This window comes from Dryobates pubescens, chromosome 5 (genome assembly GCF_014839835.1).
Source record: "Dryobates pubescens isolate bDryPub1 chromosome 5, bDryPub1.pri, whole genome shotgun sequence".
NCBI classification, from domain to species: domain Eukaryota; kingdom Metazoa; phylum Chordata; class Aves; order Piciformes; family Picidae; genus Dryobates; species Dryobates pubescens.
Window position 1 is genome coordinate 36,315,306 of NC_071616.1, and position 16,669 is coordinate 36,331,974.

At 44.6% G+C, this 16,669-nt stretch overlaps 1 protein-coding gene across 1 annotated transcript in view; it reads right to left on the minus strand.

The window, feature by feature from the left end:
• Positions 1-16,669, minus strand: part of TTLL5 (tubulin tyrosine ligase like 5) — a 126,804-nt gene that overhangs the window by 13,843 nt on the left and 96,292 nt on the right. The window contains exons 31-32 of the mRNA XM_054162016.1: positions 13,694-13,871; positions 5,221-5,441 (exon numbers count right to left, since the gene is read on the minus strand). Of these exons, the coding sequence (XP_054017991.1) occupies positions 5,221-5,441; positions 13,694-13,871 (399 nt within the window). The remainder of the gene's footprint in view (positions 1-5,220; positions 5,442-13,693; positions 13,872-16,669) is intronic.

Genomic DNA, 16,669 nt, shown 5'->3' on the forward strand with positions numbered 1-16,669 from the left:
TAGCTATTCAAAAACTATCTTTCCTCTTGTGATATAAGCACATTTAATCAAAGCTATGGAAACTCAGGAGACCATTTTATCAGGCTACATTTCAGCGTAGAGCTGCATTTCTCTCAGTCATTTTCCACACTTCAATATGGGCCCCAGTTTTCCACTCTGTTAGCTTAAATGAGGAGTCTGCTCTGGACACAATCCACTACTAAGTTAACCTACCTCTTTTTACAGCTTGAGAGACTGAGAAGTCAAGAAAGGCCAGGAACTGAGAAGACAAGACTGAACTGGCTGACTGCTCCATTACTTTTGTCCTTTATGTTTTAACTAAGGAAGTGTCCAAGCTACTAGATAATTTCTGAATTAGTAATGTTCATCTTTACCATCTCACTCTGTTTGTAACTGAATTTTCTTCTTACTCTTTTCACAGTCTTCTGGAAGCCATGTGTGCTGGAAAATTTATAATGCATGCAAGGAAGAGACAGGTCAAAGAGACAAGGTTGATTTTAGTTTGTCTTCACAGTCCACTCTCTGGAGAAATTCTACAAACAACTTTAAAAAGATGTTAAACAAAAGTAGGCAGTGCAACACCAGGCAAAAATAAGGTCTGGCTTACTGAAAGATACAAATGGGGAGATAAAAAGGGGGGGGGGGGGTGGAAAGAGAGAGGAAAAAGACACAGAAACTTTAACAACAGAATGGAATTAGTTTCAGTGAGTCTTGTGGAAATAACATATAGCACTGAGATCTTCTCTGAGGAAAAAGATCAGGAAAACAGCCAACAAGTATTAGGGAGTGAGAGTAGGTAGCAAGTCAAAAATGATCTGACAAAGAAATGAAGCAGTCAAAAAGCCAAAACTAGATTAGATGTTATGGAGAGGGGTATTTGCTGTGTTATAACCTAAGGATATGGAACTCCCACACTGGAAAAGTATAGTTCTGGATGCCTCAATGCAAGCACTCCAACAAACTGAAGAAAATACATTAAATTCAAGACAATTAAGGACTTGGCAGGTAGAACTACTATTTGAGGTTAACAAAACCTCAACAAGTCTAAGCAACATTAGGAAACTCCAAGAAGGAGAAGCATATTCAAAAGATGGAAAGTATTTGCAAGGGGACATGTGTAGGGTGGTTCGGGAAGGAGGAACAAGGTACCAGAGGATGAAAGAAAGGAAGAATTCAGATTGCACATAGTATCAGTCAGGGTTGGAAGGGACCACTAGGATCATCTAGTTCCAAGCCCCCTGCCATGGGCAGGGACACCCCACACTAGATCAGGCTGGCCAGAGCCTCATCCAGCCTGGTCTTAAACACCTCCAGGGATGGCACCCCAACCACCTCCCTGGACAACCCATTCCAGGGCTTCACCACTCACAGTGAAGAACTTCCTCCTCACCTCCAGCCTGAATCTCCCCACCTCCAGCTTCATTCCATTCCCCCTAGTCCTATCACTACCTGACATCCTGAGAAGTCCCTCCCCAGCCTTCTTGTAGGCCCCCTTCAGATACTGGAAGGCCACAATTAGGTCACCTCAGAGCCTTCTCTTCTCCAGACTGAACAGCCCCAACTCCTTCAGTCTGTCCTCACAGGAGAGGTGCTCCAGCCCTCTGATCATCCTCGTGGCCCTTCTCTGGACATGTTCCAGCACGTCCAGATCCCTCTTTTAATAGGGGCTCCAGAACTGGACACAGTACTCCAGGTGGGGTCTCATCAGAGCTGAGCAGAGGGAGAGAATCATCTCCCTTGACCTGCTGACCACACTTCTCTTGATGCAGCCCAGGATCTGATTGGCTTTCCGGGCTGCAAGTGCACACTGAGAGCTCATGTTGAGCTTCTCCTCCACCAGCACCCCCAAGTTTCTCTCCTCAGGGCTGCTTTCCAGCCAGTCACTGCCTAGCCTGTATTTGTGCCCGGGACTGCCTCGACCCAGATGCAGGACCCTGCACTTGGTCATGTTGAACCTCATGAAGTTGGCTTGTGCCCACCTCTCCAGCCTGTCAATGTCCCTCTGGCTGGCATCCCTTCCCTCCAGCGTGTCTGCTGCACCACACAGCTTGGTGTCATCAGCAAACTTGCTGAGGGTGCACTCAATGGCACTGTCCGTGGCACATCAGAAAAAACTTCCTGATAGTAAAGCTGTCTAGATTTTTAAACAATCTCCTGTAGCACACGGTGGGGTTTCTGCCACTGCAGCTTTTTGAGCAGGCTACATAGTGTCTGAAAATACCTCACACAAAATAACCAGGGACTGCAAAGGACAGGCTAGAGCATGCAAGACATCTTTTCCTTCTGTAATCTACATTTCTTTGTCACAGAAACTTCTCTCCATTCACTCTCCTCTGTTGATACACGCTCTGGTCTTTTCCTGACAACAATGCCTGGATTAAATTAGACTGAGAGACAGCAGTTTTTAACCGATTGGTCCTCAGGATGCTGGAAATAAAGCTGGGCACCGATGTTGTCCGTGTAAGTGAAAAAAATGTTACTGCAAGATCCCATGAATGGCAAGAATGGGTCTGGAAACTCGTGCTGGAGACTGGAAGGCAACTTGGAAAGTATTTCCGGAGTGGCTCCTCGCAGCCTTCAATACTTGGATTCGTTTTCTGAAATTCTGAAGGAATCTTTTGCTTTTTTCCCCCCTTCTGTGCATTTTTGGTGCTGAACTTTTTCCGGTTTTCCCACACTCCTGCCTGTCACAGAGCAGAAACCACAAAAATGCAGCAAAGTAAAGTCTGTCCAAGGAGCTGCAATTCCATCTCACAAGGATAAACATTTCCTCTGCCAAGAAGTGAGCACAGCACACCGGCATCTTCAAACACACATCTTTGCTGCCCAGCAGAGAAACCAGCTTACGGAGCCTGTCACCTGTACTAACATGAGCTACTCAACATAAAAGAAGTGAGATAGCCGACTCACCAGCATGTACCTGTCAGACCTGATGCTCACATCTGCATTTACAAAGTCTACTGACATCTTTTTTTTTCTTTTCAAATAATTCTAGGGGATTCATTCAGTGTGCTATCTGCTAAGACAGCAAGAGTACAGGCAGAAAATACACAAGCTTCCCCAAAGCAGTTCTGTTCAAGCTCCTTAAAATACACCTTGCAGTTCCAGATTCGATCCACACACACTACCTAGCACCTTTCGTCAGTAACCTTTCACTAAAACCTCTCTCTTTAAAACAGGAAGGGAACATAAAAATCAGGAAGCCTCACAAGAACCTGCTCTGAAAGCTTTACAACACTTTTGGCTGTAAAGTGTAAAAGAGGAAGTGAGGAATGCCATTTTTGCCCTTCAGTATTCCAGGATGAAACAAGTCTGAGGATATGATGAAACACCTGATGAAGGATTTAGTCTAAAGCAGTTCTGTCCTTTAAGATGAGATAAACGGAGAGCTGAGGAAGCTACCAAGAAAGGTAAAAGATAAGAAGAAAAGCCAGAAATCTTGCTGACATTCTCTCATAATGCACAAAAGAGAAGGCACAGCAAGAAATGGAAGTGAAGGAAATCTACAATCAGTAAGAAACATTTCATGGTGAATTTGTTTTGCTTTTTAAAGATGACACACATCAAACCCATCCACAATAGCATGGCACGCACTGTATAACTGAGAGTGTAGTAGAAGTCAAGAGAAGGATTTCTGCAGATGAGGAAAGCTACAGTTGTATGAGGCACAACAGAAATCAATGAAATAAAATGTAAAACAATTAAATGAAGTGCTTGAAAGTACAAGTCAGTCTTTGTGTGTTAAATTTATGGGGAAACCTGAGTAAGGGCAGATTATCTTCTTAAAGATACTGGAGTTTGGTGGGGGGACTTTGTTGCTCTTGGCTTTCTTTTTTGTTTGCTTGTTTTGGGGGGGTTATTTGTTTTTAATTCATTTGATGATATATTTTTTTTTTAAGTTGCACCTACCAGATACTAACCCACATCAAAAATTAACTATAGAGGGAGTGTCTCAAGGGCCCAAATAGAATTAGAATTAACCAGGTTGGAAGAGACCTTTGAGATCATCAAGTCCAACCTATCATCCAACACTATCTACTAAACCATGACACCAAGCAGCCCATCCAGTCTCTTCCTAAACACCTCCAGTGATGGTGACTCCACCACCTCCCTGGGCAGCCCATTCCAATGGCCAATCACTCTTTCTGTGGAGAACTTCTTCCTAACATGCAGCCTCAACCTCCCCTGGCACAGCTTGAGACTGTGTCCTCTTGTTCTGGTGCTCGTTGCCTGGGAGAAGAGAACAACCTCCCTTAGTGTAGAGGTAGACAGCAATTAGGTTTCCCCTGAGCCTCCTCTTCTCCAGGCTAAGCAACCCCAGCTCCCTCAGCCTCTCCTCATAGGGCTGTGCTCCAAACCCCTCCCCAGCTTTGTTGCCCTTTTCTGGACACCTTCCAGCAACTCAACATCTTTCCTAAACTGAGAGGCCCAGAACTGGACACAGTACTCAAGGTGTGGCCTAACCAGTGCTGAGTCCAGGGGCAGAATGTCCTCCCTGCTCCTGCTGGCCATACTGTTCCTGATACAGGCCAGGATGCCATTGGCCACCTGGGCACACTGCAGGCTCATGTTCAGCCTACTATCAACCACTACCCCCAGGTCCCTCTCTGCCTGGCTGCTCTCCAGCCACTCTGACCCCAGCCTGTAGCACTGCATGGGGTTGTTGTGGCCAATGTGTAGAACCTGGCACTTTGATGTGTTAAATCTCATGCCCTTGGACTCTGCCCATCTGTCCAGCTGGTCAAGGTCTCTCTGCAGAGATGTTGGGTACCATACTTGGTACTTTCAAGTTCTTTGAGACAACTGGATGGGAACAGCAGATACAACCCAAGATCCACAGAAAACCTGGGCTCATCTGGAGCAGCAGCTGAAGGTCAGGTGGAATAGCTCTCGGCATCTAAAATGTCACTGCCAACCCGTGTTTAGGTAACTGAATCCCACCCCAGATCAGATACTTCTCTGATTCAATCTAGCAGTTCTTATGTCCTTGTGTTTGCATGATGTTAAGTCTGCTCACCTTACCACTGTGAAACATGACACTACAACACAGTGCACACCTATCTCAGTCCATACAGCTCAGGTTATTCTGAAATTTACCTTGGACAGCATAGCCCAAAAGCTCTACGTCAGAATCACATGGAGACAGGTTCTTCTCTGACATTCCTTCTTGGGGGAACCAGTGCCAGCTCCCTGTTGTGGATGAGAAGAGATAAAACTTACTTGGAAATCCTCTGGGCTGCAGCCTTTCTGACCATGGCCTGCCTGTGGTTTGCTGGAGGCTTTGGAACCAGCCGAGAAGGCATACTCTGGGATGGCATCACTTTGTGCAAACTGGCTGCCTTCTGGATACTAGAAGTGGCACTTGATGTCTTGCAGGCATCAGAGCCAGCTGGCACAGATATATGGTTGGTGCAGGACTGTGAGTAGCTGGCAAAGAGAGCCTGGTAAAAATATAAAGCAAACAAAAATACCATAGTAATTGGTAATGCCTCACAGAATATTGCTAAGAAAGCTGAGGGAGGTAGGTGATATTTTTGTGAGGGATAATATCTGCCTGGTGAAGGCAAACCCAGGGCTCCAGGGACAGTCCCACCCACAAAAAGAAAGAGTTAAGTTGTCAAGTCAGCAAAGTAGGTTTTTAGAGCTACATTTTTTTACCCTTGGAAGCTGGGACTCACTTCTAGGAAGGCAGACAAGCTCCTTGCTGCCACAAAATGATACTATTCTGGATTAAAAAGCAAAAGGTCTTCAATCTAATCTTGCAGTGGGCTCCCATCCACAAAGAAGTAAAGCCTTTATTGCTTTGACTAACTTTCTGCATTTATCTTGCAAAGTTTTTCTTTGTGTGGGAGGTGGGATTGAGACAGTTCTAGGAAAGAAAAAGGTTATGGGGAAGATGTTACACTGCCAGCTCTTCAGTGTAACCCTGTAGGTGCTTCACATGAAAGGGGCTCCCCTGAAAAAGAGACTTGAGGTCAGCTGCTAACAAAAAGGAAATCCCTAGCAATACCAGGGAACAGAAAATATTTCTGTTCCTATAGGTGGGAGAACAGAATAATCTGCAGGGTATGACACACTGGAGAACTGAGCAGCATGTGCTGGCAAATTAGGGAGTAGGGAATTATTCCCTACCAGAGCTCAGCAAACTGCTCAATTCTTTGTAGAAAGAAGCAACCTGCTGGGAGTTCTTCCTTGTCTTTCCTCAAAGTCATTCAGATTCTCAGGACAAGGAGGGAATACCATAACCATGAGGTTTGACAGCTGGAGGTCAGTGATAGGAGATTAAGAGAATAGCTGAGTACTTGCCAGTCACCTCAGCATGACCCTGGGAGCAGAGCCCTTCACTGCGTTTGTCCTCAGTTTCTTCTCTGGTGAAAAACACACAAAGCCATAGCAAATGGGCCTCAGGCTCCAGAGAAAACCACAGTCTGAGGCCTGGCTGAGTCTCAGCACACAGACAGGAAAAGCCCCTCTCCCCCGCAATTCTCTGGCAAATGGCAGGGCTGTGGTGTGTGGGAAGGCGTTTCTGACAGGCAGAGCTCTAGGGAGAAAAGGAAGTGGAGGAGCCAAAACAGTCCTGTTTCCTAACTAGAGCTCAATGACAAGATGCCCTTGAGCTCCCAATCCTTCTTAACCTCTCCCTTCCCTGAGGCTCTACCTTGATTACAGCTTTCAGATTTTGAATAAGTAGCTGGTACCAGTGCAGAAGTCTGCTGTTTTCCAGTCACACCCCACCTGCCCCCAGCAAAATAACCTACAATGGAACTTGGTTTACTCTCCTGCATCTTAAGAGCCTGATGGAGACCCTCAAGTCCCTGCATCCCCTTCTTATTCAGGGGTGACATTTCATTGTGCTCTGTTTGATATTATGCATATTTCCTGTGAGCCCTTTCTTGTTATTAAGATCACCAAGATCCTGGAACCCACAAAGCTTACAGTCCTAACCGCTTGCCTATGTTAACATTCATTGGCAAGGAAGTCCAGGACTTGGAAGAAAGAGCAGGCAACAAGGTCTGACTAGCAAGAGTAAGGCTGAGACCTGCCTAAGGAAAGGTCACGGATATTTTCTTGGGGGTAAGGGACTTCCAAAAAGGACTTTGTCTCCACACTGCTTTGAGATTCTGGCTGCCTTCCAGGCAAGGATGGGGAGACTGACATGGACCACAGCTTCTGGATTCAGCTACAAAGCATACTGTCCTACTGTGAACTCCATGGAGACAGGACAGGAAACCAGGAGAAGCTACTGTGCAAATAAAAAGGGCAGCTGAAGGGAGCAGAGCCTGACCACACAAAGGAAGGGTTGGGAAGAGATTTCAGCACATCCGAAAAAGTAGGAGACAGACCTCATAACTCAGGATTTTAAAGGCTCGGGGTCTAAGGGGAGCAGAAGCCTAGACAGACCCTGACAGAAGCAATCCTGAGGCAGGTAGCACCCTACAGCTACTGCTGCTGCAAATAAGATACTTTGAACCACTCTTCCCAGGCTGGCACCTTAACTTGATGTTGAGGAGATACCTGCTTCCCTGACACAATCTTAGGGCTACAAATCTGAACAACACTTCGAACACAATGAGACTTTTTAGCATGAGTGAGTTAATTCACTTACATAATTATCTGGAGAACCAGAACAGCATTAACTCTGTCTTGCACATGGAGAATGTTAGCACTGTCAGTGAAAGTGATCTTCCCTAAGCCACAGACTGAAGCAATCATGAAAAGCTAGGTTGACAGCTCAGAGAAGATTCTAACTTCCACTCCTGCGCTTGCCTCATCAGATCACACCTCTCCTCCCTTCCACATCCACACATGAACACAATGTATAAAGTGTTATCTATACAAAAGCAACATTTCTACTTAGAAACATTTCAGCGTGTACAGCTTGTCAGCAAGGACCATGCACATCTACAGTACCAGCCAGTAGCAGCTGAGCTTAGGCTGCTCGCAATTAAAAGCAAGGAGGTACTGTAGTATTTCGAAGAGAAACAGATATGTTAATGATCTTCAAAAACAAAATGAATGTTCCTGGCACTTCCCATCCTCATGTCTAACACCCATCCCTAACAGTAACAGAGCAAATGTTGCAAGCAAAAACATGTTCACCCTGTGACTGAAGGAGGTAATGAAGCTCATTTCCTGTTAATCTGTCCTGGGGCTGAATCTTACAGTATCTTATATAAAGCATATCCCAAATTAAGCCTCCCTTCTCGGGTCTGGGACCCATGGAGTAGTCTTATGCTGTAGCCTTTGCTTTAATGAGAACAGTAGCTGAATGCCTTTTCTAGCTATATAGCTATTTTGGGTTAAATTTCTATGAAACATAATTTTGAGATTTCTGTCCCATAGTTGTTCAGTTTCAGGTGGCTCAACAAGTCTGAAAACATGAGTTTTCACACTCAGCAGTGTATGAGAACTGACACATACACACCATGTATTGCATAAAGATCCATGCAGCTAGCTCCAAATCACCAGTGCTGGAAATTTCAGATGTTTACATGCAATAAACAATGGATTTAAGTTACCTTGTAGAAAAACAACTGTGTTTCAGATGATGCTGCAAAGACAGAGAATTAAAAGGCTTGAAAGACCTTTGGAGTTACCCAAACTGTTTAGTGGAGATAAGTTCTTCACTGAGAGAGTTGTTAGCCATTGGAATGGGCTGCCCAAGGAGGTGGTGGAGTCACCATCCCTGGAGGTGTTCAAGAGGGGATTGGATGTGGCCCTTGGTGCCATGGTTTAGTCATGAGGTCTGTGGTGACAGGTTGGACTTGGTGATCTTTGAGGTCTCTGCCAACCTCGGTGATTCTGTGTGTGTCAATGCATTCAGTTAAATCAGTTTGGATGCAACAATCTGTTGAGCTGAAAATATACAGAGTGGAAATAAAGGCTAAAGAGTGTTAAACTGCAGTAAGATGAGTATCTTGGGGTCATCAGGGAATTTAAAGAGCAGCAGAAAACTCAAGGTATGCACAGACTATCCTGAAGTACAGCTTACTTTAAACTATACACTTACTATACACTAAAATAAGTTGGCCTGGTGCCTTCTCCTTTGTTTCTCTTTTGGCACTGGAAGTCTTTGGGGCAAAGACTGGGCCACATTACTGTATTGGAAAGATACTTTATACATCTGAGCCTTATAATAATTCTAATAATAGTGATGGGATCAGAAACAAGGGGACAACATTTCAGCTGGTATAAATCAGCACAGACTACTGCTTTCAGAACAGTTGTTCTGCTTTTCTTAAGGCTGAGACTTTGACTCATCAGTATCACAAGACTCAGGGTAAAAAAAAAGGTAGTTAGCACACTTAGTGGGAAAACAATCTGAGGGAGAAAGCTGCAAAACAAGAATGAACAAGAGACTGAAGGGGAAGAGAAACTGCAAATCTGACAGCAGTCCAATAAGTAATAGTTTAGAGAACAGTTTAATGATGTGTAAGGCTACATTCAAAGAGTCCCCGTGTCCTCAGGCAGGAACAATGTAGCTCTAGGAGTACTAGGAATAGTGTTCTGAATATTCCACATTCCCAAGCTAAATCTAAAACTGTAGGGAATTCAGAAGAAAGCCAGAACATGGAAAGAAAAATGAGGGATACTTCAGAGAACACAACATTGCTAAATGCTAGAGAGGGGAACTAGTTAAGCTTAACTTAGCCCAAGGTAATAGCATAAAATCCACTGAAATTTCTGATTGAAGATGTGATCATAATGACTTGTGTGGTCAGTAAATATGATACATGTCTTGTTTAACGTGACCTTTTTTTTTTGATGGGGGCCTTTCTACTATATGACTTTACTTTTCTTGGTTTAATTTACCTTTTTTATTTTTATCTCCCATGTGAAATGTTTGGCATAAAATTCTAAACCAGCAGATGCTAGGCTAAGCAGACAGAACATAGCCACACAGAGAAGGAGGAACCTCCCTAACAACTAATGGCATCTTTCCAGTACAGGAAAAAATCAGAGAATAAACAATGATGGTATATTAACTGCCTTGCCAACTGCAGCAGTGATAATAACATCTGGGTCACAACATGTCACATGAAATCTCCTTAAAACCCTTTGAACACTGCCATAAGCCAGCTTTCCTTGTCTTCTCATTTGATTTTGTAATTCTTGTTGCTTGATTTTGTTGATATCAGATTTAAGTTTCTTGTCTCCACTTTCAAACTCTGCCCCTTTCTTAATTGTTTGTCTTTTCTCAGGCTCTGCATGGCCTCTGTTCCTAGGCTCTGCCACTGCACCCCTTTGTTAGATTCTCATCTAGTCAGTGCAGTGTTTTCCTTTCTACCCAGGGAATGAAGTACCTATTCTGGCATCAATGATCCATTTCCACCACATTACACTGTGTGAACCAAATTCTGTGTACAATGAGTGAATATTTTCAGTTATTATCCTCTTCCTCCACCTACGCTGTGTTTGCTACTGTGCCAAATGTTAAATGGCTGGAAGAGAAATCATCATTCTCAAGTGTCTGGAAAGTGCTCAAGCAAGAGTGGGTGCTACCACAAAGAAGTTTGCAATAGCCTTTCACGACAAGATAGATCCACTGCATGGCACAAGGGAGTATTCTGATCACACAAATATTTGGCAAGGAACTTCCATGCTTCCCAATGCATCCATCTCACCTCCACCATATCGACCTGGCCAGTGTACCAGCAGAAGCATTTGCCTGTGTTACTAATGATGGTGCTTCTGTTACTTGTTCACATGCTATCCATACATGACTAATCCATTTGTCACAGACAGAAAGAAAGACTGGAATCGAGTCATGTTATATGGTCATGCCATAGTCAGGGTGTGCCTTCAGATACATTAATAAATGCACTTCAGCTACTGATAAATGGCTACCCTGCCTTCCAACCATAACAAAAACCTGAACAAGCAGACACAGGCTTGGAGATACCCTACTGTGATGCATTATGCCCATCCTGAAAGCAGTGCGGGGAGGGCTTGTGAGAGCCTTGCTCTCCCCCAGAGCGGGTTTTCCTTCTGGGAAACTGAGTTAGTCTGTTCCACTCCCCCTCCCTGTCCAGCAAGCCTATAAAAAGGAAGACACTGCAACCATTTGCCTTTTTTTTTCCTTCTGCCTCACAGGGACTAAGAGAGTTGCTGCTGGCTTCCTGGTTCCATGGGGTCAGGCCTGGTCCTCCTCCTCCTCGCTGCTACATTCATGCTTCTTCAAAGGACTGGTTTTGTATGTATATTTTTCCCCATCCATCCTTATTCCTTACCCTTGTGAACCCTTCCTGTTATTGTTATTTTTATATATATATTGTTTAAAGACAATTTTTTACCTCTCTACTTCCAAACCGACTCCAAATTATTTCTCGGTAGATTTGCTCCTTCCCTTTCTTTTTTTTTCACTCTTGATCAGGAAAGAGTAGGGAGAGTGGGGGAGGGATTCTCAGCCTTGCCCCCCATCTGAGCTCTTAAATCCCAGTTAAGGTTCAAACCACCACACCTGCATGCATCCCCCAAAGAAGAGAGATCAGGACATTCCAGTGACAAGCCTTTCCTTTTTGAGGATACATTTCTTCTGTTGAGAGGAGGTTAGGGAACTTAAATATAGCAGGTAAGAAAACAAAGGATAGAGTAGATCTCACTATGTGGTAAGGAACAGAAGAGAAAGAGCAGCCAACAGGAGATAGGTGGCACTGACTAGGAAATCTGGTCAAGCCATGCAGGCTAGGATAATCTACTGTGGCCAGCAACAGCCAGCAGGAAAAGGCGGGATGGAATTCAAAGCAGTGGGAGTGGGAAGGAGATGAAAGGCAAAGTGTATGTAAGCAGCAGCAAAGAGAAAGCAGTTCTTGGAAAGTCCAAGTTAAAGGACTGAAGTCTGACAGAACAGGTCAGTGACAAGGAACTAGAGAGGGAGCAGGGGACAGACAGATGAAGATGAGGGTAGTGCAGTGACTGGGAGAGACGTCAAAGGATCTGTGAAACTGACTGGAAGGGGAGGTCTGTCCGGCTCCATATAGTGTCTAGTGGGAGAGGAAGTGTCCAAAAAACAATCATTTTATTAAGAAGTGGTTTTCACTACAGAGAGTCTGAAAGCCCCCCACGTTCAGCAAATACCTCTCTTCATTAATGGCAACCTCAGTGCAGCCTGAGCCCTATGGTATGCAATGGCCTCCATACTGCAACTCCAAACTGCTTGGCTCAGAAGAAGGGAGGGAGAGAAAGGAGGGGGACATTGTGGGGGTGAGAGGAGGTTTAACAAAGAATCACTTTAGCAGAAACTCCTGAGTAATGGCTCTGCCCCAGGCCAAGAATAACATCAGCTCAATGTCAGCAATTAGAAGAGGGCTCAGCCAAGCCCCATGGCCAGCTTCAGCCTCCTCACAGGCACAAGCCAGCTTAAAGCCCTTTCCTGAGCTCATGAGCAGCCATAGCTGCCCACTCAGAGCCACTTGGAAGGAGATGAAAGGAAGACCTCCTGCTCAGAGGGGGAGCAAGACCACTGTAGGTGAGGGAATTTGGGGACAGAAAGTGCATGGCTAAGTGAGGGCCTTGAAAGAAGTGCAAGGAACAAAGGCAGAATGGCCTCTCCTTCAAGATGCTCCCAGAAAAGGATGAGGGCAATTTGCCTGGAACCTAGTCTTAAGAACCCTGACTAGTGACTCATCTGCTTCACAGGAGTGAGAGTGGGTGTTTAGACCTCTTCATGTTAGCTCAGTTCATGGTTTTGTTTGAATCCAATCCTGCCAAACTGCCCAGGAAACAGCTCCTTCCTAATGGAGACCAGTTTCTTCTGAGGGAAGATTTGTTCACCCAAAGATTTCTTTCCCTTTAGCAGGGAAATCTTTTGGGTATCACTCAGAAGAAAGAATACACCTCTCTCTCTAATAATAAAAAAAGGCAATGAGGGCTCCTGTGAACTCATTGTAACCTTGCAAGATTCCCCAGGCAGGCTGCAAATGCTGTTCCAGACAGTGGTCCACCCATAGCATCTAAGACTCATCTGGAACAAAAATAATGTAAACCTTTTTTCATCTTTCTTTTAGCCCTTGGTCACTTAGCCCATCTTTCCTCTTTGCAAGTGTAACAAAGGAGTCACATATCCATCAGACTCTGCTGTACAAAGCAGTGAAAGGAGATTTGAAATGTAGTAATAACAAAATGTGTAGGAGGCCTGGAGATGATTTTCATGATTGCACCTGGCATTATGGTCTGTGGGCATGGCTCCTGCACAGTGAAGGCTCCTTCAAAGAATGAAGACTCTGCAGTGTATAAGATGACAGGAGAAGGAGAATTTAGTCAGGATGAAGCCTTGATGGGGTCTGTTTGCCACACAGTTGTTAACACAATTTCAAGACCCCAAGTTTAGAAACACTGCAATACAAGAGCGACCAACCTGAAGTACTGCCCAAGGAGAACTCCAGTTGAAGTATGAATGGAGATTGTAGGCAGTTCTAAGCCAGCTAAAACGCTGTAAGGGGATGTCCTGAACTGGTGCAGAAAAGCAAGAAGCAGCATGCCAGCAGCCAAATGGAGAAGGATGCCAGTGCAGTGGAGGAAGCCATTGGTAACTGCAGCATTCAAATGCTGCAGGTAACGTTAATTTTGTTGCAGCCCACTTGAAGAGCTACTTCCTTCACAAGAGCCATCCCATACGTACTGGTTCAGGTTGGCTCTTCACATCTAAGACTCAGAACTGCTACATCCCAGGCAGGACTTTTTTCTTGGTTACCTGGTTCCGGGCTTGGCTTTGCTCCAACAGCTGGCGTGACTGAAGTTTCTGCTGCTCAAGCTGCTGCACAGCAAAGTGGAGCTGATAGTTGGGATGTGCCAGCGGACTTCGTGTCACCTTGTTGTAGAGACTGTCCTCCATTTCTCCTCCCCTGGCAAAATGATGATTCTCTGGAGCCCTGAGAAAAGAAGATCCACCACGGTTTCACCATGCTGCACATAAGGACTCCTGCTTACAAGGCACTGCTGCTTCCTAAAAATAAAAGTCCCTTTAATAGTTAGCCAGCTGTGCATTTGTATCTGTGGCTGCAGCAAGTGCAACAACCTGCTAAAGGTGCTGGGTGCCAGCTGTTCTCTTCCTAAGGAGGTTCTTGAATTCCAGGCTGGGACTATATTACTGGATGTCACATCATGCTTAAGGAGAACAAAGGGCAAACTCTAAACTGGAGCATGTCTGTGGCTGATTGAAGAGTCAGAGTTACAGTGCAAAAAGAGCTAAGGATTCCCATCACTAGGGAGATATTTATCTGTATTTGTAAAGACTTTGTTAATAGACTAACACAAGGCTTACACCAAGCACACATGCTGCAGGAAGACAGGAATAGAAGACAAACATGCAGTACAACATCCACAGAGAAGATAAAGGACCAATACAGAGTGAGGCTGGCCCCTTACAATCCACACAGAGAGGACTGAAGATATGTTTCTTTCTTTCATCATCCAAGTAATGTAAGCCTTTCCCAGAGTACAACAGGCCTCTTGCAAAGAGACAGGAGCTGCTCCAGAAAAGGATTACATGGTAGGAGTTCAGCTGTGGCCTGCAACACGGTAAGTACTAACACAAGCTCACTGGCTTGCTTTGAAGTTTGCAAGCCTTGAAGAGATGACAGCACCAACACACTTCCCCACAAAACCAAGGGGCTTTGCAGAGAGCAGTTGGCCAGCTGGCAGGACCACTTCATGTCCTGAAGAGGCTGCAATGGCCTAGCAACTCACACATTCTGTGCACAAAGGTCAGGATTCCAGAAGACCCAGAGTCCTGACACTCTAATAAACGCTTCAAAAGTCTCAGTGCCTGAGCTTCCCAAGTTTCTGCTGATCTCTGTCATATTTCTTTCAGCCACTCTTTCCAAATATTTCCTTTGGATTCCCAGGGCAGACTTCTCTTGTATGTCTTATGCATAAGTAACTAGGATAGAAGAGGTATTCGGTGTCTTTTACACTTCATGCTGCAATGTGGAGTGTAGGTCACAGTTTTGGTGAGGTAGTTAACTGTAATCTCTTTGCTTCAGGATCCTACCAAAACCAACTACCTAGATTCTGTGAACATGTTACAGCTTCCCTGGAATGTGTTGCACCTTTCCCCACGAGCTTCCTTATCACAACAAACCCCTGAAATATTCAGAAAGATGCTTTAAACAAGACCAGAAGCAGCTGCCAGCCCTATGTACTCTTCCTCAAAAATAACCTACTGCATCCCTTGCAAAGCAAAGTGAAGACAAATACTCTAAAGAGCATCACTCTCCATTCTCAGCTCCTCAGCAACAGAGGAGTGAGACAATCCAGTGGAAAACGATATTCAGTTGCCAGCGTCTCCACTTTGCATCCTTTGGGCCTCCTCCTGCTTGGAGCCATTGGATGTAGGCAGCCTCCTCTAGACCTGTTTCTGGAATCCTATGCATGCTCCCTCAGTCCTTTGCTTCCACTGTACCCCAGTGCGACACTAAGGAAATCATTCTCACTCCCTGCTCTCTTCTGCTACAAGATTCTCAGTCCTTCAGTTCTCTTTCTTTCATCAGAGCTTGGAAAAGCGGTAACTGTAATGTTGCTGAAGGTACCCAGGCCTGAAAAAAAAGTTGTGTAGATATGAAATGTATGGATTTCCCTACAGGCACTGGGAACAAACCCAAGAACACTCTTGCACTACCATATAAACCCAAACTGCATACAGGGAACAGTTCTGATCCCCATCCCTCCTCTCTTTTCAAAAAGCATGCAGAAAAACTGGAAAAAGTACACAGAAATGCCGTAGAGATGAGCAAAGGTATGGAACAGATTATATATTGAGGAATGGCTGAATAAATAAGGACTCTTCAGCTTGGAAAAAGGACAGCTGAAAGGAAATATGACAAATATCTACGAAGTTGTGAGCTTCAGGGAGAGGGAGAACAGGAAACAATTACTCACCTCTCACGATACAAGACATAGGAAAAACCAAACGACATCATTGGATGGGCAGGTTAAAAGAAACAAAAAGAGGTAGAAGTTTTCTCATAACACACTGCTAGCCATAGATGCCTTCTTACTGTGGGAAGCTAAGGATGCCAAACATATACATGGGGTTCAAAAATCATTGAACAAACTCATAGTAGCAAGAGCCACCACCACCAGAAAAATCACTGAGTCCCAGAGAGTGCTGGGGAAGTATCACCATCCCATAACATCACCTAATGCTCTTCCCACAGAATCTTCCCTGAGCTGGTGTCTGAGCAGGACACTGAAACAGATAGCCCATCTGGTCTGTGAATATGCAACCAGTATTGTTTATGTGTCAAGGGTCTGAAACTAAATCTGTCTCAGTCTGAAGTTAGAGAATTCAGTCAAGCACTTTTTAAGGTATTCATTCAAGTTACATGATTAATTCTAGAAACCAAATGTCTGCTCCAACTTCTCTCAGCTACCTCCAGATCAGAACCTGAAATGCATAAAATTTATCTTTTGATCCAGAAGAATGGTTGGAAAGCTAGAGACTGAGTGATTCTAAAACATAAAAGTCAAGCTGAAATGGAGAAGATCAAACTGATATAAAGGAAAATTCCACTAAAGCTGGAGCTGCTGACAACCAAACTGGCTTTGTGCCACAGAGGTGCTGTACACTGACTGCAGTCTGCAGTACGGTGAAGATCACTAACTGATTGGCAAAACTTCAGTATCATTTCCTCAATCCTTGATTCTTTTGTTTTGAGGTATCTGACAA